At 43.2% G+C, this 23,773-nt stretch overlaps 1 protein-coding gene across 1 annotated transcript; it reads right to left on the bottom strand.

Moving 5' to 3' along the window:
• Positions 1-1,439: 1,439 nt before the first annotated feature.
• Positions 1,440-21,862, bottom strand: LOC124277144. The gene is made up of 8 exons (XM_046712799.1): positions 21,730-21,862; positions 18,712-18,787; positions 13,159-13,428; positions 10,737-11,253; positions 10,212-10,530; positions 5,542-5,717; positions 2,903-3,053; positions 1,440-2,359 (listed from the first exon to the last, which is right to left on the bottom strand). The coding sequence occupies exons 1-8, from the start codon at positions 21,737-21,739 to the stop codon at positions 2,124-2,126; spliced, it is 1,755 nt and encodes a 584-aa protein (XP_046568755.1). The 5' UTR covers positions 21,740-21,862; the 3' UTR covers positions 1,440-2,123.
• Positions 21,863-23,773: the final 1,911 nt, after the last annotated feature.

Below are 23,773 nucleotides of genomic sequence, written 5' to 3'. Positions count from 1 at the left end.
TAACAAAATATTAATGCTTACATAGAAGGGTGCTCACATTAGGACAATGCTAGCTGTGAAGTCATTATCATCCTCCAACCTTTCAGCCATCTCTGCATTAAGATCATTCTACTTTAAACTTAAGACATTTTACGAGTGTACAATGGACAATGCAGGTCCTATGTCTCTCATCTCTTAACTACATTGATTCATTAATTTTTTTATCAGGTTTCTGATACCAATCTCAGCAAAGTTTCATTTAATTGAAGACTCATGTTGATGTTCAGCCTCGAGGGTTCAGTAGTGCCCCTACTTGTCTCCCTTGGTGCAATGCTATCAGCAACGTTAGGGCAAGTCACGTGATATTCTGGTCACAGTCAAGTGATGTGAAGGGTACAGTCACGTCACTACAGTCATCTGCTTTTAAAGGCCTTTTTATGCTGGTGACAACCATGTAATATGCAAGCTACTGAGTGCAATACTGGTCAAAGTCACATGCTGTGAAAGCTACAATAACGTGCTTATGCTGCCACTAACACATGCTCTACTGGCTACTGTCAGGTGTTAAGCTGGCCAAAGTCATGTGTTATGTCTAACACTGCTATGTGCCCACAAAGGGACAGCACCAAGAGCCACAATGTTCCATGGCAAAAGTGCCACAGTTAGTGCCATGTGTTAAACTTACACCTGTCTCTGTGTAATAAGGATACTGTTTAACTGTTACACTGTTGTATCTACTTCAATGTAACAAATTAAAGAATATTTTTTAATCTGAAAAATATTGTATTATTAGACATACAAAGTGTTTTGGAAGAGTTCAAGCAATCTTGATATGACTGCAAACTAACTCAAAGCTAGCCCTCTCAAGTCTAGACCTCTCTTTAAAAACAAAATGGATTCAAACAGTATTACTTTGGTTATCTTCCATTCCACAACTTGTCATGATGGCTAAAAGGTCCTTCAAGACAAGTGTCCATCATCCTTAGTTTTAAATCAAACCAAAATCTTCCTAGCTTCATGCCATAAACTCGAGGAACTTACAAAGCATCGAGGTCATGGTATGATCGTGAAAACAAAGAAATGCTTTTGACATATATTGAAGTTTATATAAAATATTATAGGAAGTATAGACTTTATATCTACCAATCATAACACAAACAGGCCAGGTCAAACTGTTAGCCTTTAGTCCATTGCTAATAGTGCAATGTGAACAGATGGTAGCCTCTGCTTGGTTCTACAGATGGACTGGTGGTGGTGACTTCAGACTTCAAAGACTACTAACAAAAGAGCTCATCAATGGTGAAAACCTCATTGAACATGTTGACTCATGTCGGGAAAGGGACATGTAAATATGCAATAGACGTAGCAGGATGAGACTGAGGTGTCACTCAACACAGAAGCGAACCTTTCACAATCCTGTTTCTTGTCATGCTTCTCTTAAAAAGAACAAAAATCTTTCATGTTCATGAAATATTTTATTGTCCGACCTGGGACATTACTAGCCTGAATAGTGTCAACACATAGGAATACCCCTGAAATGTTCGCAAGTCCATTGTTCTCTACTCACAATAAAGACACTTTTAACATTAACAAAGTTGGTCTGGGGCAGTGGGCATAATTCCACCATGGCCAACGTGAAATGGGTCGTGAAATACACAAATTATATTTCGCCTTATCACATATTAGGGACCATTCATAATTTATGGCAGGGGAGGGGTGGGTTGATGATGATGATTTATGCAGAAGCATGTACAATATGAATGACCCCCACTAAAATTTCATTACAAAGTGACACCCCCCACCCCCTGCATCTCATGTACAAAATCAATGACCCCACCCGCCCCCTTCCCAAAAGTTTTAAGCATAATTTCTTTATATTTTTATGTACAAAATTGCTGAGCCCCCCGCAGTACATGTGGGCAAAATTGCTGACCCCCCTACCTCCGCAGAATAAAAATGGGTGACCTCCCCTTAAAATCATCATCATCCCCCTCCCCCAACAGTCCCTATGTCAACATGTTCAATGACATCAAAAATATACTTTAACACCTGCAAACGTTTCCTTATTTTCTTTATCCACCATCAGCTTGACAGGCATTGAACTGTTTTGGATTCAATCAGAAAGACAACTTCCATTTCCATATTCAATTACATGGTGGGAAATATAAATCTTTCGTCAACATCGAGGTTATACAAGGTATCTGTTTTTTCCTATTCATGAATTCCTTGCTTGCATTTGACTCGAAGTCATACGCTACAAGTTTGTTCACTCGAGTCATCATTGTCATGACGTCCATTTTTTCCGCATACTTTTCCAGAACAACACACAAGGCCTGGATGAACCAGGAACCCCGGGATGAGTTCCGCCACGAGAAATACCCTGCAAGTGAAATGGAAAAATATATATGTATTTTACAAGAGATATCATTGGTTGGTTTGGGGTGATGCTGGGAATGGGTACTTAACTAAATAGGGGCGTTGGGGTAGCCTAGTGGTTAAAGCATAGGCTCATAATGCTGAAGACCTGGGTTTGATTCCCCACAAGGGTACAATGTGTGTAGTCCATTTCTGGTGTCCACCACTGTGATATTGTTGGATGCTGAACGTGGTGTAAAACCATACTCCCTCACTTAACTAAATAGAATGAGTGAGTGAATATGCTTTTACGCCGCTTTTAGCAATATTCCAGCAATATCACGGCAGGGAACACCAGAAATGGGCTTCACACTCCAGCCCTGAAATGGGCTCCATACATTGTACCCCATAGAAAGGTGATACACTGGAAAATGAAAATTATGAGCCCCAAATACTTCAGTATTTATAATTAGGGTAGGGACTCCTTCGGGATATTGATTAGTTTTGACCAAAGCTGTTTCAGGAGTGTAAGATGTGGTTCAAAGCTGCACCACTACCAGCTACCCACCTGGGACGACAGAGTACGCCATGAGGAAGTCTGCCTCTGTGGGGATCCTGTAGGTGACGGGGGCCATCTCAACATCATCGTCTCCATCTCCCTTTGTTCCTAGAGCATCGCTGACATCAACACCTTCATCTAGGCCTTGTCCTCTACATGCCTGAAATCATGATCAAAGTAGAAGCTGATATCAACACCTTCATCTAGGCCTTGTCCTCTACATGCCTGAAATCATGATCAAAGTTGAAGCTGACATCAACACCTTCATCTAGGCCTTGTCCTCTACATGCCTGAAATCATGATCAAAGTGGAAGCTGACATCAACACCTTCATCTAGGCCTTGTCCTCTACATGAAATCAAATGACATCAACCCCTTCATCTAGGCCTTGTCCTCTACATGCCTGAAATCATGATCAATCAGTGGAAGCTGACATCAACACCTTCAGCTAGGCCTTGTCCTCTACATGCCTGAAATCATGATCAAAGTAGAAGCTGAAATCAAATCACCCCAGGTCAAACTGAAGTTATGTGAACTCGGCTGATATGGAAATTACACCATCCTGTTGAAGCTGAAAATTATGCAAACTCAGCTGAAGAGGAAAACACACCACCACACTTGAAGCTGAATCGATATCACTGCAGCTCAACAGGGCTGCAACAATTCACCCAACACCGATTCGATTCTCGATATTGGACCCTCCATTCGATCATTATATTTTTGATTTTCCATACAAGTAAAAATATCAGATTTCATATAGTCAGTAAATAAACAAGTTTTTTTTTCCGTGAAATCCACCACACGTCAACTTGGCTATGTCTACGAACAACAATTCTCACTGGATAATTAGCCCGGCATCAAATCACGGTTCGCCTTATTTCAACTCGCGAAACTGCTCAGTTTGAGTTGGAATCAAAACTACGTTCTGGCTGTGTGGAAATAATTTAAATAGGTATTCAAATATCGAATCGAAATAGTGATAATGGTTATCGAAAATCAAAACTAAGGTGTCAGATCCGATTTTTGATAAATCAAACCGAATCGTTGCAGCCCTACAGTTCAATAGAAAACAATTTCATCATTTCTGGAGCGGAAGTCTGTTCACTACAGCAGGTAATAACCTTGCTGCACCAGACATAACTAGGCTGCACCAGACATAATGCTTAGGCTGCACCACACATAACTAGGTCTGCACCACACATGAAAACCGCTCGGGCTGCACCAGACATAACTCAAGGCTGCACCACATACAATAATAGGTTGCACCAGCATACGCGGTAGGCTTTGGTTTATTTATTTTCTGATATCTGCTCAACATATGACAGTAAATAAACTGTTTATATACATTTGTCATGCTTAACATACATACTAACATTGATATCAGTTGCGCCGATATCCAGCTCAGCTGCTCAAAGGCGCTTTGTTTTTCCCTCGATCACTGGATGTCAATCTCAACGGCATGTCGTATTATCAATCTCAACTCCCTGGGGATCATACAACTCTTGCAGCCACTAGGCGCACCGAGATAGTGTGGCTTTCCCATCTTTATGAAGTACCCATTAACAGCTGGGTGGACTGGGACACATGGTCTCAGTACTTTGTCCAAGTTTACTGCACGTTGCTGTACCTGCAACTAGGTGTTTGCACGTATTCATGTGGCCACCATCTGGTCATATACCAATGGATTTGTGGGATCTTTTAAGTGCACAGGGTTGTGGACTGTACTGTGACAACACTGAAAGAGTCTGCAAACAAAGTTGATTCCAAGGTTTTTACACCCGGTCACAGGTGGGCTTGATCCTGTCACCTCAAGCTTGCTGGATCACTAGCCTGGCGCTTTAGCCAGTTTGCCCACCACGCTTAAGTTTGGGTGTTGATGATTTAGAATATCATCATAACAATAATATTCTTGGTCTGGTAAGATCATTATATCATATTTCATAACATTTCATTAACAGTAACAGTCATTCAGTCACTGTGTAGTCATCAGAATCACTGCTCCATGCAGTTCCCTTATATGTTTTCAAGCTGAAGTCTGTGTTCTTTGAACAGTATAATATTAACACGCACTGGGTGCAACTTGGTATAAACAAGGGGCTGTATTTTGCAAAAATCGAGCTCTGCTGAGAGATATAGGTCTTCAACAGTTGGCTGAAACCACAAGCGCAGGTATGGTACTGATATTCTAGAAACATTATCAGTCCGAACCAGTATTCAAACTCAAGTAGGGTGGTGGGGTAGCCCAGTGGTTAAAGTGTTTGGTCGCGACGCCAAAGGCCTGGGTTCGATTCCCCACATGGGTACAATGTGTGAAGCCCATTTCTGGATGTACCCCACTGTGATATTGCTTGAATATTGCTAAAAGCGGCATAAACCAAACTCACTCACTCACTCAAACTCAAGCACATGTTGATATCGTGAGTGAGTATGGTTGTACGCTTTTAGCAGTATTTCAGCAATATCATGGCAGGGTAACAAGAAATGGGCTTCACACATTGCACCCACGTCTTCGGCATGACACTTCAACCATCAGGCTTCCCCACCGCCCCCATGTTGATCATGTTACTCTGGCTGACTAGGCTACCTGTGCATGTATCAAATTTGGATTCACTGTAATGCTAAAAATTCATATTGAAATAGTTGATTTACCTGTATGAAGAACAGTTTAGGTTTGCCTGCAAGTGACAGGCATCTATGTCCCTTGAATGGGTCTACAAGGTCCTTGATTTCAATGGGTCCATTTGTACCATAGACAGCCCCCTCCTCTCCATGAGACAGGATGACACAGGCGAAGCAGTCGCTGTTAGAGTAGTCTTGACTGGCGGCTGTCACAGTAAATACACTTTGTTTAACAACACCTGACAGGTTTGATCCCAGGACGATCAGCAGATGAACAGAGCTGTATCTATATTCAGGCTGTACACATTCGATCAGGCGACAAGAAAAATAGTACCACATACAGGACATAAACATGAATACATGACACCTGTTATAGATAACTTCTTTTTATCCTTCATGTTCTCCATAAAAGGTGTCATGTACTTGTGAAGTGAGTGAGTGAGTTTAGTTTTATGCCGCACTCAGCAATATTCCAGCTATATGGCAGCGGTCTGTAAATAATTGAGTCTGAACAAACACTCCTGTGATCAACAGCAAGATCGTCAATCTACGCAATAGGATATGATGACACGTGTCAACCAAGTCAGCAAGTCTGACCACCCAATCCCGTTTGACGCCTCTTACGACAAGCATGGGTTACTGAAGACCAATTTTAACCCAGATCTTCATGGGTTCCAAATACCTTTCAAGAACTCCATAGGACTTTTAACTCACAGGTCTGTCACCCTCATCCAAAGCTGTTTGTTTAGTAAAGATCTGTTTGGCCTAGTAAGTCCAATTAAATTAGTTCAAATATTAACAGAAAACTGTAAATAATGCTTACAAACTACTGTATTTGGGGCTAGGACTCAACATTAATTTGGGCAGACTCAATAATGTAATTTTCTGAATAAAATTGATATTTTATACTTATCCTGACTCATGCTTATTTGCTTGTCTTCTTCCTCTTGTGAACATAGTGGAACACTTGTATCTCCTTATTGAAGCTCCCTTCAATAAAACGTACATAAAATCACTACTCACCAAAGTTATCCCTGTTTCCGGTTTTGACGGGAAAAGTGGCGCCACTGTTTTCCCACACTTCACTCTCTCCTGATAATGAGCCCGACACTTGAATTTGCAGGGAAATCCAAAGTGTCTAGTGGGGAGGTTGGGAGGGCTTACCTCATGAGTCAGGATAAGTATAAAATATCAATTTTATTCAGAAAATTACATATTTTTCCTTATCCTGACTCATGCTTATTTGCTTGTAGAATCCGAAGGATTTGGAGGCGGAAAAAACTTTAGGATTTCGTCGTAGTAGTGATTTACGTCAATATATACCCCTATGGGAACCATTATTGGCACTGTGCTAATCTCTGCTGCTGTTTATGACCCTGTCCTTTCAGCTGCTTTTTGATTGTTAACTTTTGGTCCTTTCTTCTGTTAACATTTTTATGTGGATTTTGCGACTCCATTTCTTGATGCAAGCATCAAGTGTAGAAGCGACCCTTTCCTATACGAGTATTCTTACAAGTACTGGTTCATATCACTTATGCTAGTCGTTAGACGTGCATTTCGACTTAAGCAGAACTCTGCTGAGTGTAGGCTTGGTAAGTCATGTGATAAAAGAGCGAGAGTTCGTCTCAGCGTCTTTGAGGAACTGTCAATTGTTGTGCGACAACCAGTGGGCCGAAATGGTGAATGCCTGAGACGTCCTCGGTGGCGATATCTCTCAAGTAGTGGTTTGCAAACACCATGTCTGATTTCCAGAAGCAGCCCTCCATTATCGTCTGTAACGAGCAATTCCCATGTAGAGCGAGTGTTGACGCCAGAGCTCTAACTTTGTGTGGGTTGGAGGCTCTTGGAGGATCAAGTCCTGCTGCCTTGTAGGCCCAGAGTATGACAGTTCTGATCCAGATTGATATCAGAGTGCGGGAGACCTCCGTCTGTGTCGCTGTCGATATTGGGACGAAAAGTCGCTTGGACTTGCGTCTCCTAGTTCTGGATCGTTGTAGATATATTTTCAATGCTCTCACTGGGCACAAAGATAAGTCATGCGTATCTTGTGGTCCGAGGACGGAGGATAATGCTGGGACGTGGAACTGTCTGTCCGGTTGACTTGGCAGTTGATTCTTTGCGATGAAATCCCATCGTAGTCCCATATGCACTGTGTTTTGATTTTCATCAAAACGTGTTCTCTCGTAGTCTAGAGCATGTATTTCCGACATCCTGGCTGCTGTTGCTAGGGATAGCAGGAACAGTGTCTTTTGTGTCAAGAATTCGAAGGATGTCGTCTCTAATGGTTCGTAGACGTCACTGGTGAGATGTCGTAGAACAACGTTGAGGTCCCACGCCGGAGCTTTGAATCTCTGTTGTTGGTCCTCCAATTTATAAGAGCGTAGTAAGGCCAGTAACTCTGCTACTTTCGTTAGCTTGGCACCTGTCCTCATAGTAATGACTGAGCTCAATGCCGCTAGGTATGTTGAGAGTGTAGACCCTTTTAACCGCTTTGTTTGCCGTAGGTGACAAAGGTAGTCCGCCACTTGAGGTTGTGTTGCTTTTCTGGCTGAAAAACCTTTTCTTGCCGCGTATGTCTCGAAGCTTCGCCACTTGTCGTCGTACAAGTTGCGTGTAGACTTGCGTAAAGCTAGTGTCACTGCTTTCGCTGCTCTGGCGGAGTACCCTCTCTTGTTCAAGCACCCCTTGATACAGTCCACACGTGTAGTTGGAATGTCCCTGGGTTGCCGTGCGCCTGCTTTGTGTGAGGATGTACGAGTAGATTCGACCACTCTGGTAGTCCTAGTTCTTGTATGAGAATGGGGAACCACATTCTCGCTGGCCAGTAGGGCGCGACCAAAATCAGTTGGAGGTTCCTGGTCTGGCTGATTTTCTGCAATACCCTCGGTAGTAGCGCTGGCGGTGGAAACGCGTATGCGTTTAGTCCTTCCCAGGATATGCTGAGAGCGTCCGTTGCCCACGCTCGTGGATCTGGTACTGGAGAGACGAATGTTGTCAGCTGATTGTTGAAACGTGTGGCGAAGAGGTCTATCAGTGGGGCTCCTATCTCCTTGATGATCTGTTTGAAGATCTCGGGATGTAGCATCCATTCCGTCGGACATGGTTGAGTTGGACGGGAGAGTGCGTCTGCTATGACATTCTTGGCTCCTGGAATGTGGCATGCTCTTATGTGGATGTTCAGATCGTCGATTAGGTCGAACAGTTGAAAGCAGAGGTCCAGCAGGTTCAATGATCGTGTTGATCCTTGCTTGTTTATGTAGAACGCCACTGTGGAGTTGTCCGTGTGTACCATGAGATGAGCATTCTGTAGAATGTTGCTCCAATGGAGTATGGCGTTGACGACTGCTTGCATTTCCAGCATGTTGATGTGCAGACTTTTCTCTTCCTTGGTCCATTTCCCGGCTGCCACATCGTTGTCGAGATGTGCTCCCCAACCTTGGAGTGACGCGTCCACATACAGATGAGTCTTGCACTCCGGCTCTGCTAGATAGATGCCTTCGCAGACATTCACTCTCTGGGTCCACCATAGTAGATGAGGTCTGAGGTAGTCCGGGAGACCGAAGGGGTCTGGGTCGTCGAGATGAGCATTGATGAGGACCTGTAGCGGGCGTAGCTGTAATCTCCCTCTGGCTGTCATGTCTTGTGCAGACGTGAGGAGACCCAACAGACTCTGCCACTGTCGTAGTGGCCACGGAGAGAGTAGGGCTTGTGGGATTGTCTGTTGAATCTTGAGCCATCGGTCCTCTGGTACGACGACGCGGTTCTGCGGTTCTGAAATCTGATGCCTAAGAACTGCAGGTCCTGCGTAGGTTCTATGTCCAAATGAGTAGATTCACTAACCACCCCAGCTGTGTAAGCAGTTTGATGGTAAAGTTCAACTGTAGTCTGAGATGCTTGGGATCTTGATGTACTTGAATCCTGTCGTCGAGGTAAAAGGCACTGTGTAGACCTCGATGATGTAGATATATGACTATGGGTTTCATCACCCTTGTAAACAACCAGGGGCCGATGATATTCCAAATGGCAGGACCTTCCATTGGTAATGTAGCCCGTCCAGTGTAAACCTGAGGTACTTCCTCGTGTCTGGATGTACAGGAATATGCAGGTAGGCGTCCTGTAGATCTATGCTGGCCATGTAGTCCATCGGACGGACGAGGTGGATTAGTTGAGGTAGATGTATCATGCGGAACTTGGGAGGTCTGCTCAGATAGTCTCTGTTGAACGTGCTCATATTGTAGATGAGTCGGAACTTTCTTTGGAGTTTTTCTTGGGCACTAAGAAAACTGGGGATTAGAAACCTGGCGTGATGTTGGTTTGATCTACGACATCTATGGCTCGCTTTACTAGTAGAGATGAGACCGCCTCTCGTAACTTCTCTATCTGATGAGTCTTGAAGTCGAACTTGTGAGGGTCGACTGTAAGCGGTGGAGCGGCCTGTAGTTGTATGCGATATCCGTCTCTTAGGATGTTGGATACAAACGGATCTGAAGTATTCCCCAGTTTTCCCAGTGTAGCTGAAGGCATCCACCCACTTGTGAAGGTTGTACAGGAACGGCTGGGGGTGGAAGACTCCAGTCGTTCCGAACCCTTCTTTCATCGTTGATAATCCTTGGCCCCTCTGGGTGCCCTGCCTCGTCCGGACCTTGCTCTGTAGTTGCCGGCTGGGCGACGAAAGGAACTTTTTCCGCCTCTGGAGCTACCCATTTTCTTGTCCCGTGCTCTCTGTATCCCAGGAAACTTGGACTTGCTCGAGTAGCGCTGGGATGTCTGCCTGATGACGCTGGCCAGAGTATCTATGGACTTGATCATTAGGACCTCCCTCGAGTCTTTGGTAACTTCCTTGGCAACCTCGTCGATTCCTCCAGCGAAGATCGAAGGAGTTGACCACGGGGCTGTGTAGAGTGACTTGGTAAAGTGCTCACTCCAACTGCAGGAGGCGAGGAGACCTTGTCGACGTGCCAGTGTCAGCGCTGCGGAGATGGATGAGAGATGGTCTGTCATAAACTGTTGGTCCTTCTTCTGCATAAGGAGGGCAGAATATATCATCCTATCTTCTTCCGCAGTAGAGTCTCAGAATTTAGCGATGAGCGTTTCGTTGACTGTCCTTGATCTGTTGAGGCCGAAGAACATGCGCCTGGTCATAGTTTCAACTTTTTGTCTTCAATGTTGTAAGACTTGGCCTTGGCATCACTGATGACTTTGAAGTTCTCATCGATGTCCTGTGCCTTCAGGAATGGATCCATGTTGTGGAAGGAGAACTTTTTGGCGTTGAACTGTGGTAGATGCGGCGCCTGGGCTTTTGTGGCTGACTTGAAGGCTGCGTCCAGGTTCTCTGGGACCGCTGCGATGGGATCCATCGGAGGGAGAGTGATCGTGTCGACATCATCATCCTGCATGAGATAGGTATGAGCCGGATTATCATCCTTAGATGGTGATGCCAAGTCTAGACCGTTGGCCATCCAGTAGCGTATTTCAGCGTCCGAAAAGATGATCCCACCGTCATCCTCAATGACAGGAGTGTTAAGTAAGGGACGTTGATCCTCCTCCGATGGTGATGGAGGTGGAGTCCTTTGTGACTGTGGTGACCTGTGTGGAGACCTGCGCGGAGACCTGCACGGAGACTTGTGTGGCAACCTTCGTGGAGACTTGCGCGGAGACCTGCGTGGAGATCTGTGTGGCGAGTGGCCCGGCGAACTGCGTCTGTAGGGTGACCTGCGCGGAGACCTGCGCGGAGATGAGCGACTGTGGGTTCGCGAATGTCTCAGCGAATCCCTCGACGATCTGCGTGATGCGGAAGATGTCTTGGATACTGTATCTGAAGCCCTTCACGAATGCCTTCGCGAACGCTGATCATCTGATTCCGCATCTGGGGATAGGCGCTGGTCTGGGGATAACGCTAGCGCTGGCGACTGGTCCTTCGCGAACGCCTTCGCGAATGCTGATCGTCCGAGTCCGCCGCAGGGGATGGTTGAGTCGAACTTCGCGCAGGCTGGTCCTGACGTGTAGATCTGCTGGCAGATGTCACGTTGATGGAGGGCCCCTCATGCACGACGTCTGCGTTGGAGACTTCACGAAGGCTCGGGACCTCTTTGTGGGCTGGCTGTGACTTCTTCTCCAGGCCATAACGCTGCTCCATCATCTCCATGATTTGTTGGGAGAACTGCTGCATAAAGTCCCCCGGGTTGAAGGTCTGCGGTGGTAGTAGCGCTGCCCTTTCTGCGGTGATAGCGACGTGGCCCACAGGACGCTCATCTGTTGTCAGCGTAGATACCTCGGGTTGCGTGGAGATCTGCGCTGAAGTCTCCGTAGCTGAGACTGGTCTTTTCTTGGGATGAACCTCTGGGATAATGATCGGTTGATCATCGTAGAGTCCCTGTTCCGTCAACGGGACAATCTCGGCTGAGAAAGTCCGTGTTGTCTGCGCTGACTTCCCCGTGGTGGTGGACGCGCTCTGAAGTGCGGAGGCTGCGCTGGGTGGTTGACGATTTCGAAGTCTTAGGCTGAGACGGCGGGATGTCGGAGTAGCAGGTCTCTTCTTGGAGGTGGCGGACTTCATCCCACGCCTCTCCTCGAGGGAAACTCCAGCGGAACACCAGGCGGAAGGGGGGTCGCCAGACAGCAGTTGACTGGTGAGGGACTCGCTGATTTATCCATGACTGGACTAACCTGTCTAGACCTATCTGCAGCACATCTAAGGACGCTTAAAGAAGGTATTTATTAAATGCACAAGTAGTTAAATGCTTGCAATTAATGCAGCGGGAGCTGAAAGAACATGGTACCGTGCAGCTAGGGCACAATTGATGAGGGTCAGCAGCAGAGAAAGCGTAATCTACAATTGGAACAGTTTTTCATGAACGTAAACAACTGAACAAACACGGACTAACCCGTGAATAAACAGTGCTAAATGCGATTAAATATGAAACCATATTGTTGAAGGATACTAGCTAAACCTCTATAAAGTATAATAGAGGTGACTAACTTAGTAATAAAAGGATATAGTGCCGTATAGGAGACACAGGCGCTCTCACAACCTGCTCACAGGGCGAAGAAGGAGAGAGTGAAGCGTGGGAAAACAGTGGCACCACTTTTCCCGCCAAAACCGGAAACAGGGATAACTCTGGTGAGTAGTGATTTTATGTACGTTTTATTGAAGGGAGCTTCAATAAGGAGATACAAGTGTTCCACTATGTTCGCAAGAGGAAGAAGACAAGCAAATAAGCATGAGTCAGGATAAGGAAAAATTAAATTTGTAACCTGATAAGGACAAAACTGGTCCACATGCAATTATTTACAGGCTGCCATCCCATAACATTCCTGAGTGTGGAAATAGCAAGATCGATTGATTGACAAATTATTTGATCAATCACTCCAGCACTACCAACTAGTAGTTATCAAGCCTAGATGTCACACTTCATGCGTGGATCCAGAGGGGGGTGCGGGGGTGCGCGCACACCCCCCCTCTCCCCCCCCACACACAAAGAGTGTTCCAAATGTACTACATGTTTTATGCCCAGGGTTCCGAGGATTGGGGTGCACCCCCCCCAAACGAAAATCCTGTATCCGCCCCTGCACTTAAACCAATGAATGATGATGAAATCAACCAGATAGGATAGAAGAGGTGCTAAATAAACATCTGCCAATCACCTTTATCCATAATGGTTTTCATCTCTCCTGTTGTCTTGTTTGTATGCATCTGCACTGTGAAACCGAGAGCTTTGAGGCCGCTGATATATACTTGAGGCATCTACGTCAGTTCCTGTCCTTATTCCCATGCCTGTGTGGCGGTCAAAATCGCGGTTGTTGAGAATAACAGCCAGGCCCCGATTCGCGTGGTTCATCTTGTATTTTTCAGCAAGGAACTCTGCCTCTGTGTAAACAGGTGCTTGTCCACCTGCTTGTCCACCTGCTTGTCCACCTCTGGAAGTCGAAGGAAAATTGTTATGTTGACTATTACAAGGATAACATTAGTGTAAGCCAAAAACCCAGCAAGACATCAGGGCTGGTAACTTAAATATTTAACCAGACCAGACCAGAGAATCCAAAGCAAATTACTCAGATGTATAGAATATACATATAATATATATACTGTAAATTTAGACTGCATGTCAGAAATCTAGCCTGTCTCGGACAGTTGGACAAGCCTTATTTCATACACTGTGATATTCACAAACACTGCAAAGCTTCTGTTGTATGTTGTATTGATCACAATGAGCCTTCCTAATGCATTGTTGTATATATTTAGAGAAGTAGGACTGGTTATAATAGTTTTATTCCACTTCCATTCTAAAATGAATTAATTAAGAACTTATCAGCCTTGCTTTTCATGGTACTCTACCTGGACATTATAGCATGTTTTTAGCCCATCAAATGTCAGCTTTCTAAGACTCTTTAGGGGCAATGGGATGACTTAGAGGTAAAAGTGTTTGACCAAAGACGAAACTTCGATTCCCCACATGGGTACAATATGTCTGCTGTCCCCTGCCATGACATTGCTAAAATATTGCTAAAAGCGGCGTGAAACTAAACTCACTCACTTTAACCCTTCCCTTGTGGTTTTAACTGTGTAACTGTCACTTAATGCTTAACAGAAGATATTTTTAACCCTGGTATGAATTCTTTTATACTATTTCACATATTTCAAACATTTACTTTAATCAAAAGTTGATTCAAAGTAATGATATGAAACAACATAACTCAAATTCCCAGTTGGGCATGACAGGTGAGCAAGTCTATTGATTCTTCCCAGCTGGTGCAGCCAGTACTGACTTGAGCATCATACTGCATAGCATACTGTATGTCAGCTGTATGTACAGTCACAGCGTCATGTGTGTTAGTCATTCAGACATTAGTACCATGGCAGGTTTGTTGTTGAACTTGCCTTGCCAACAAATATTCTAATTTCCTATCTGGCATCTCTAGCTCAAGAGATTGCTGTTACCATGGTTACAGTATAAAATTCTCACAGATTTCCCCTTGCTCATGTTGGCTTGGAATAGAATCATAAGAATGTACTTCTTTTTGGAATATCTGGTACACTTTAAGTATAAACATAAACTTCCAGCTATCAATCTGAACAGTAGGGACATGCTGACTAGAAAATATTTACCAATGATGCTACTGGAATGTTAAACATTGAATCGAGCATCCGCTTGGAGACTGTTATGGCAGAGTTCCGATCTCCAAAAGACGTTCATCAAGTTAATAGATGGTAGTTATTGTTCCCCTGCCTGTCATTAGTGGACATTAAGGACTGATCAGCTCGGAGTCAGTATCCATGTTATACAGCAGTATGGTACCTCAAAAGGCTAGCTCCATAAAACTGGTACTATCCCATACTAATACAAGCAGCCACACACATAGGTGTGGAGGCAGTGGGGTTGCCTAGTTGATAAAGCATTCACTCGTCACGCCAAAGACCCAGGTTTGATTCCCCACATGGGTACAATGTGTGAACCCCATTTCTGGTGTCCCCTGCCTTGATATTGCAGGAATATTGCTAAAACTGTGTAGTAAAAAGCGGCGTCATACTAAATTCACTCACTCACTTAAGTGTGCCTGCTTGGGGCTGTGTAAGGGCAATAATCTTAACTGCGCTTTTAACCACATGATTCTTTGCTTGAAAACAATATACATGAAGTTTATCAGCCTACTTAATCACTTAACTGTACTTTGGACTGTAAGCCACTTGTACTGGGTGGCATTTCATTCGATGTGTTTCAGCCTTGTTATGGTGGGATCACCTCCGTGGTGTAGTGGTTAGAGCATCCGCCCAGAGAGCGGAAAGTCGCGGGTCGATCCCCGACCGCGTCATACCAAAAGACGTTAAAATATGGTACTTGTTGGTCCCTGCCTGGCGTTCGGCATTAATGGGTACAACAAGGACTGGTCAGTTCGGGGTCAGTATAATGTGTCTGAGTGGGGTATTCATGCTTCACTGCGGCATGGTATCTCAGTGGGCTAGCACTATAAAACCAGCTTAAGTCTGCGCTAGTACAAGCAGACGCACATACACATACACACGCATGCACATCGTCATATGAGCGAAATATTCTCAAGCACGACGTTAACCCAATTTCACCTCACCTTGTTATGGTGGTGAGGGTATACCTGGTTTAGAGTATATATCATACATCAGGGACATTGGATACTACAGGACACTGGATAAACTAGTAAGCAAATATCAATGACATGGATGGACATTTTCTGTGTTAAGCATCATCAGGGTAGAGAAACCAAATGGCATTTCTCACACTGCACTGACTGTGGGAACTGAAACCATGCCATCAGCATCAGAGCTCCAGATAAGATTTAGCTCATGTGGGTACTGTACCCACTGTATTTTTTGGAGTGGGTATTATGAATTTTGAGTGGGTATGTCATTTTCCGTTACCCACTGCTTTCAAATATGTGAGTATTTCAGTCATTTTACAAAGCAGGTATGTTCTGCCTTATGTCATACCTAATCAAAACCAACTTAAATATAATGGAAATGATTTCATAAAAAATCACTCATCCTATACTGACAGTACAACACTAGTCCTATATTAACAGACCTCACTAGTCCTATACTAACAGTACAACTTCATAGCAATCGATGTCTTTGTCATTACGCAAGCGATTTTTATAAATATATTCCGTACGCATTTGTTTTAAACTTTTTGCGTATCTAACATTTTAAATGCGTAATTTGTACGCAACAATTATTTTTCAATGCGTAATTGGAAATTTTCTATGCGTATTTTACCCGGATACGCAGCTTATCTGGGCCTCTGCAGCATGACGAGTGAATACTTTAACCACTAAGTTACCTCATTGACCCTAGTTCTGATGAAAGAGTTTGTATGTAACTGTGCATAGTGAATGCTTAAACAATAAAAGTAAAGACTTGGTATGAAACAGGTGTTCTTTTCTTTGTTCAACAGCCAATTCAGATGGCAACTAAGCAGCAATTTGTATAACAGTGAGAGAGTGAGTTACATCGCTTTTAGCAATATTCCACCAATATCACGGCGGGGAACACCAGAAATGAGCTTCACACATTGTACCCATGTGGGGAATCGAACCCGGGTCTTCCCCATGACAAGCGAACACTTTAACCACTTGGCTACCCCACTGCTCCATTTGTATGACATGTACAAGGTAATTAGATCAATCAGAGGCCCAGATAACCTGCGTATCTGGGTAAAATACGGATAGATAATTTCCAATTAGGCTTTGAAAAAATAATTGTTGCGTACCAATTACACATTTAAAATGTTAGATACGCAAAAAGTTTAAAACAAATGCGTACAGAATATATTTATAAAAATCGCTTGCATAATGAAAAAAGACATCAATGCTATGAAGTTGTATTGTTAGTATAGGACAAGTGTTGCACTGTCAGTATAGGATGAGTGACTTTTTATGAAATCATTTCCATTATATTTAAGTTGGTTTTGATTAGGTATGACATGAGGCAGAACATACCTGCTTAGTAAACTTACTCAATGACGTAATACTTAGGTGAGTAAAATGACTGAAATACGCACATATTTGAAAGCAGTGGGTAACGGAAAATGAAATACCCACTCAACATTCATAATACCCACTCCAAAAAAATACAGTGGGTACAGTACCCACATGAGCTAAATCTTATCTGGGGCTCTGTAATTAGATCAAGCATCAGTCATAATGTCTTGTCAAACAGCATGATTCAAATCAGTGTACAAGGTGTTTTCTACAGCCACTGTACTAGTTACCACAGAACCTTAATTGCCACAACTACGGTGTCACCATGATTACCCTGTGGCCATAGAAAGATAAAAACAAGCCAACGAACAAAAAAAAAAAAAGCAACAGGATCCTGACAGTCAAATCAATAAGTCTAAACTTCTGAAAGGTAACACAGCTCTTGTTGAGCCTAGCAACCACTGCCTTCTGTACAGTGTTGTTAGATGGCTGCATGTGAGGTAACACTAGCTTTCATCCCTGAGGTCACGGTAAGGACACTGTGTGTCTAAGGGAAAGTAATTACAAGCCTTGGCCAGTCAGCAGCCACACCTCAGCAGTCTGACCAGTGTGTAATCAGCATGCTGTAATCAGTGTTAATGTTACCATGGTTACAGCATCACATGCTTGTAGCAAATGTGGTATTAAGGGCATCAATACCAACTGTCTGACAAGACTAAAATCATAAAACACTACTTGGAAAATGGTGTTCAGAATGCAGGACAAAAACACCACACACTGGATAAAAATTTATGATAAGGAAAATGATATACTTATTCTTGTCAAACTATCTCAGAGAAAAATAATTTTATTTTTTCCTTGCTTACACAGTACACTACAGTTAAATATATAATGAATTCTAAAGGACCACTAGTTTGTTATACCATAGTTCGTAAATCATATTTTGACCCAAAAATATCCAGGAAGTGGCTGATAATAAGACGATCGCAGTTCATTATAGCTGTCAGTTCTTCAGAAGTGAGTTCATTATACACACAGTTTACTGTAAATCTAGAAATGTTATCTTCATTGTTATGTACCCAATGACCCCTTCTGGCAATGTCCGCAGTGGCTAGAGGTAAGCCTCAGTTACAGATGACCCCTACATATCTGATGCACTATGAACGGCATGAAATGTAAAAAAAAAATGTTCTCTGGTCTGGCAATACTTCCAAACATTTCCTAAATTGTATGACATGAATGACAGTCATGAAAATTCAGTCTTATGGACCACTCAGTCGTTCTTCCGTTCGTTCGTTAGTGAGTGAGTGTTTTGCGCCACTTTTAGCAATTTTTAAACATTGTCCGGCAGGGGTTCACACATTGTACCCATGTGGGGAATCGGACCCAGGTCTTCAGTGTGACGAGTGGACACTTTAACCATTCGGCTACCCCACCTCCCTTTTCAGTCCCGAGGAAAGTACTTTCCACATCACACGATGCAGGATCAGCTATTGTGGCCACACTGTTCCCATACATGAACAGCATTTGTGTGAAAAACTTGTTCATTAACATGTTTAGCAATACTAAAAAATAAGGTGTTTTTTTTAATACTCTGAGGGCCAGTTTTGTGGAATATGGATGTCAGTCTCAAAAACAATTGTTGCCATAATCCAGTATGTGGGATCAGCAATTATCATGATTTCTGTAAGATGTTAGTGGAGTCTGGCCATTCACAATGATATAAGTGAAGGCATCATGCATTTTTCTTACCCTCCTTGTCCTCCTCTTGCATCAACTTCATCTGCCCCAGGAGGTGCTCCCAAAGCATCTACATGGTCATTGTTATCTGGAATACAAAGAACATGTGCACACTGTCATTCAATTAGATTTATTGAAAAGTAGAAATAAACACTGTCATGTATGAATATTGCTTATTACATAGGTTCTCAGTACACCTATATCACATATCTGCCTGTATCATGATACATAAGACATGATGTACATTATGATACTGACGTGATAACAAGGTAACAAAGTTTAACACAGGTATGACAAATGACAGGTCTCCAATAACATACATGTTTAACTAAACATGCTTAAAGAGCATGAAGGTTCGTCTGAAAATCATTCTGATTTGACCATTACCGGCTGATGACCAGTTATCACCAGCAAGAGTGCAGCTTACCATGTTAGCTGTAGCAGCTTGCTGGAGGATTACTGGCTCGACTGCCAACTCAAGTTTTCACTTCACATATCTTGTGTGTTTATTCAATCCTTAGGATTAGTTGTGCTAGGGTTAGGATAGGTTAGACCCAACTCTAACCCTTTCCCTTGGATCCCCGTTCTCATCAAACATCCCTTTATGATCATCAAGGTTAATCATGCCTTTACTCCTTATATTAGTGTATGTTGTTAGGTAAGATGTGTGTCTGTTACCTCTTTTAACAAACAGACAAAATATGAGAACACTGTGTATAGGTCCGTCTCGCATTCTTGCGGGTTTCCCATTCTCACGGTAAACACGTTTTCTGCCGAAATCACCGATGCGCGACACTTATCGGTTGTTTACATCACCGACTGGTAACTAGGAAGTGGCCCAAGTCTGTGAGTGATCAAAATCTTGCAGTGTCACAAATATTGGGGTGTTTATACCAACTTGGACATATCATTACTTTTGCCCGCCCTTTCTGGCAGGATTGCTCTTACATACACTCAATAACGTTAATTCCTGGTAATACCGCGAGAATGGGAGAAGCATCGTTTCGTCAATGGCGGATCGTATTATCACCGGGCTCACGAGTGGTAATTCACCTGATGGATCTAGCAGCTGATAGATGTAGATGTTAGAGGAGAAGGCCCTTCATTTAAAAACAACAAGCATTCATATGATAAGAATTGTCTGTGTTATTTTTTCATCTGATATCCGTAAGTACCGAAAGAATAGGAAATGCCTTCCTACATCTTCACCAAGGTTTGTTAAAGGTCACATGCAACGTAAAACACAACTTTGCAGATTTTGATACCTTTTGGTATGGACTTACCGAAACAAAGCATCAAAAATGCAAATTCAACTTATAAAGTTGAAAAATAACGCGATGAAAAAATACGCACGAAATCGGAGTTCAAACGATTCACTAATTTTCCCCCAGCGCTTGGGGGAAAAGTGGTTTCAACAGCTGGGCTGCACTGCGCTGGGCTGCGCTCATAGCACATGCGCAGTGAAATAGGTCCCCGAAGCTTGGAAGCGGGTTGTCCGGTGTATACTTGGTGAAGGCTTTGGTGTGAGCTATTTTTCTAATGTTTTGTTGCTATTTCACAGGCGAGAGCTTTTTATACGTTATGACAGTAGATTACCGATTTAACTGTTTATATAATTTAATTTGTCTATTTCACCACACGTCCTTCTTACTTTCTCAGTTCGATACTTAAAAGCAATGTTGACAGAATTTCTAACTGTGATATACATATGTTGTTGTCACAGACAAAACTCAATTTCTGTTTTATTGACACCTATGTGTCTGCCTGCCTGTCTGCTAATGACCATATTCAATACACAACTTCGATCACTGACCACATGCAATTTGAACTTAACACCTATCAGGCTATACACCATAAACAAAACGCATTGATTTATGGCCCGAGTTCGGCCTCTGTCACATGATATAATTACACAGACAGGCAGGTGTGGTACTTGTACACAAGACATGTTATGATGTCTGTTGATTGCAAAATGTTATACACAAAAAATTAGCATGTACATACAAAAGCTAACATCTCTATATATACACACACACAATGAGCCGTGAGGGCATCTGCAAATGAACCAGCCGTTATGAAGTGCACACCCATTAGCTCTGACTGAGTTCACATCCCTGCTTCGTTTCTTGGGAAGTAAACCCAAGTACAAAATATTGCACTTTTGTTTTGCGATTGTACGCTTATAATTTTGTTTATATGTTTTTTCATAATCAGCAATGTATATTATATGTCATGAATGAGTGATAATTGTGTTTTAATTATGTTTGATTTTTTGGTTGCAGGTGACCTTTAACAAAATTGCTTTTACGCTGGCTTAGAAAGGTAATCAGCCAGGTGCTGATGACTTACTAAATGAGAAGTAATTACTTATGATAGTGCCTGTGATTACGGGTTAGGTGTTGGCTAATTATATGTATATTCATGCAAGCTGTCAAAATGAGTTCAATCCTCGATACGGCAGTAACTAAAGTGTGAAAAGGTGTGCCTGGTAAAGTGCACTATAGTCCCCCAACGTCATATTACTTCGGCTTATATTTTCATCAGATCATTTTAATGGAGGCATGTATATCCAAATGTGAGCAGTGTCATTATCGAACATGATGAAACATCAACATTATTACCACAAATTTTAAACCTAAATGATAAAACAAAAATGTAACCTATGATTAGAGTACATAAAGTTCTGTGGTTAGGTTGCTTGAACTTGAGGATTATCATGACAATTAGGGAAATTTTAACAACTCATAACACGCTTGTCGAAATCGATACCGACCCATCACAATTATTTCAAGGTTGTCACTCCTATTTTAGTCATAATGATTCATAAAAGAAACCATGGACGTTGATTTGTTGAACATGTTAGGCTGATTTCGGGATACAGGAATTATCTACACTGCCACAGAGTTGGTTAATTACGACATTTTCTGACTTAATGCAATGCCCTCCTGACGGACAACAGGCAGTCATCTTTCCATATTATGATTTAAGAAAATAAACAGAAGCTGTAACACAAAAAAAAGTTCAACTCACTGTCAGTCATAGTTCACGATGACGTAAAGAAACGAATAGGTATGCCCGATACGATTTCCTCTTGGGCACAAACAATCCAAATGTTTGCAAACTCGCCTCTACGGTTCCGTCGACATTCGGCTCTTTCCGTAACGCACCTGCTTGTAGTATTCGTCCACAGAGATTTTCACGACCATTAAAGGAATATGTCAGAGTTCGTACTTTTCTTTGCTATATACATGTATATGACAAATTTTGATTATCGAAGAAGATAAAAAAGGACAATTGACGAATATATAAAAATAATATTGTATGATTTTTCTTTACATGATATTTTCCCTCCCACATTGACCTACTGTATAAATCATTCAGTTTATCTTTATTTTTCACAGCAAGAGCGACTAAGAGACACCAGAGGGTACAATAAAATAAATACAGTATGCCTGGCTTCATTTTTAATTATTTTTATTTATTTATGTTTCACAGATTATGATGAAAATGCAGCAGAGAGGGTACGTTTCGGGCGATCCTGGCACAGTCAGGCTGGTAAGGCTCATCGATCGTGACATCAGGGCCCCGGTCCCCTCTACACGCAGCCCAGACAGCGAATGGGACGTCTCCAGGAAACGCTGCCTAGTCGAACCCACCAAGACCTTTCCGGAGAATATGATGTAGACTCCCCAACACTGCAGCCTTCTGCATTACCCAGAGCGTCAGAAGGGCTGTACGCCCGGTGGAGAACCCGGGCACTCTCCTGATCTGCGCCAAGAGATCAGGAGGTGCCAAACCAAGGGCAAATATTATAGGATTTATTTATATAGCGCACTATCCAGGCAACTAGTGCTTGCTCAAGGAGCTATCCAGGGCGTCATGGAAAATGATGCTTCCAAACTTCTGTGGAATAGGCCCATATACAGCCTCAGAAAAATTTCTGCCAACAAACCTGATCTTGTCCTTTTTGATAAAGCCAATGAATTTATTTATATCATTGAATTTTCTGTCCCTTTTGACACCAATGTGATTGGCAAGATTCAGGAAAAGCATGATAAATATGCGGACCTCGCCTTTGAAATGTCTCGCTTGCATCCCAGGTACACTGTCGTCAGACTCCCATTGTTCTCGGTGCCCTTGGTTTGGTACCTCCTGAACTCTTGGCGCAGATCAGGAGAGTGCCCGGGTTCTCCACCGGGAGTACAGCCCTTCTGACACTCTGGGTAATGTAGAAGGCTACAGTGTTGGGGAGCCTTCATATTCTCCGGAAAGTTCTTGGTGGGTTCGACTAGGCAGTGTTTCCTGGGAGAAGTCCCATTCGCTGTCTGGGCTGCGTGTAGAGGGGGCAAGGGCCCTGAGCTGATGATGAGCCTTACCAGCCTGACTGTGCCAGGATCACCCGAACCCTCTCTGCTGCATACTATCTTTAATCTGTAATCTTTAATCTGAGGTCCATCCATGGTACGACCCTGAACATAATAATAATAATGTTCAGGGTCGTACCATAGATGGACCTCAGAGTCAAAGCCACAGGCATGGGAGAGACGATAGTAAAAAGCAACGAGCCATGCCATCATGTTTGTGCCAAGGAAGGGCGTCCACTGACAAGGTGTTGGACAGTCTCTGTAAATTCATTGCAAAGTCGACATTTCATATTGATATTTTGTTTAAGAATCACATTTTGGCGATTGCGAGTGGGAAGTGACTGGTCCTGAGCAGCAAAAAGGAAGCCCTCAGTTTCACATTTGACACCAGCCGACTTCATCCAGGCGAAGGAGTCGGTGGGATTGCTATTCTGTTCCACACACTGCATGTACACACGATGCAATGGCCTCTCAGAAAGCTTCTCCACAAATGACCGACTCTGGGCAGACTTGGTGAAGGACTTCACCTGGTTTACTCCCATCGCTGAACCGTCCAGTAGTACATCGCCATAAACAAAATCAACCTCAAATTTCAGATTCTGTCCAACAACCTTGGCACGCTTAAAATAGCTGCGGAATTCCTTGCTTTCATCATGAGTCTTGACATGCATCACGAGAGGATCATCCGATAAATAATATGTAAAAAGTAC

This window comes from Haliotis rubra, unplaced genomic scaffold (genome assembly GCF_003918875.1).
Source record: "Haliotis rubra isolate DU_JTF1 unplaced genomic scaffold, ASM391887v1 Scf219, whole genome shotgun sequence".
In the NCBI taxonomy this organism is placed as follows: Eukaryota; Metazoa; Mollusca; class Gastropoda; order Lepetellida; family Haliotidae; genus Haliotis; species Haliotis rubra.
This window is presented reverse-complemented; position numbering and strand designations above follow the sequence as displayed.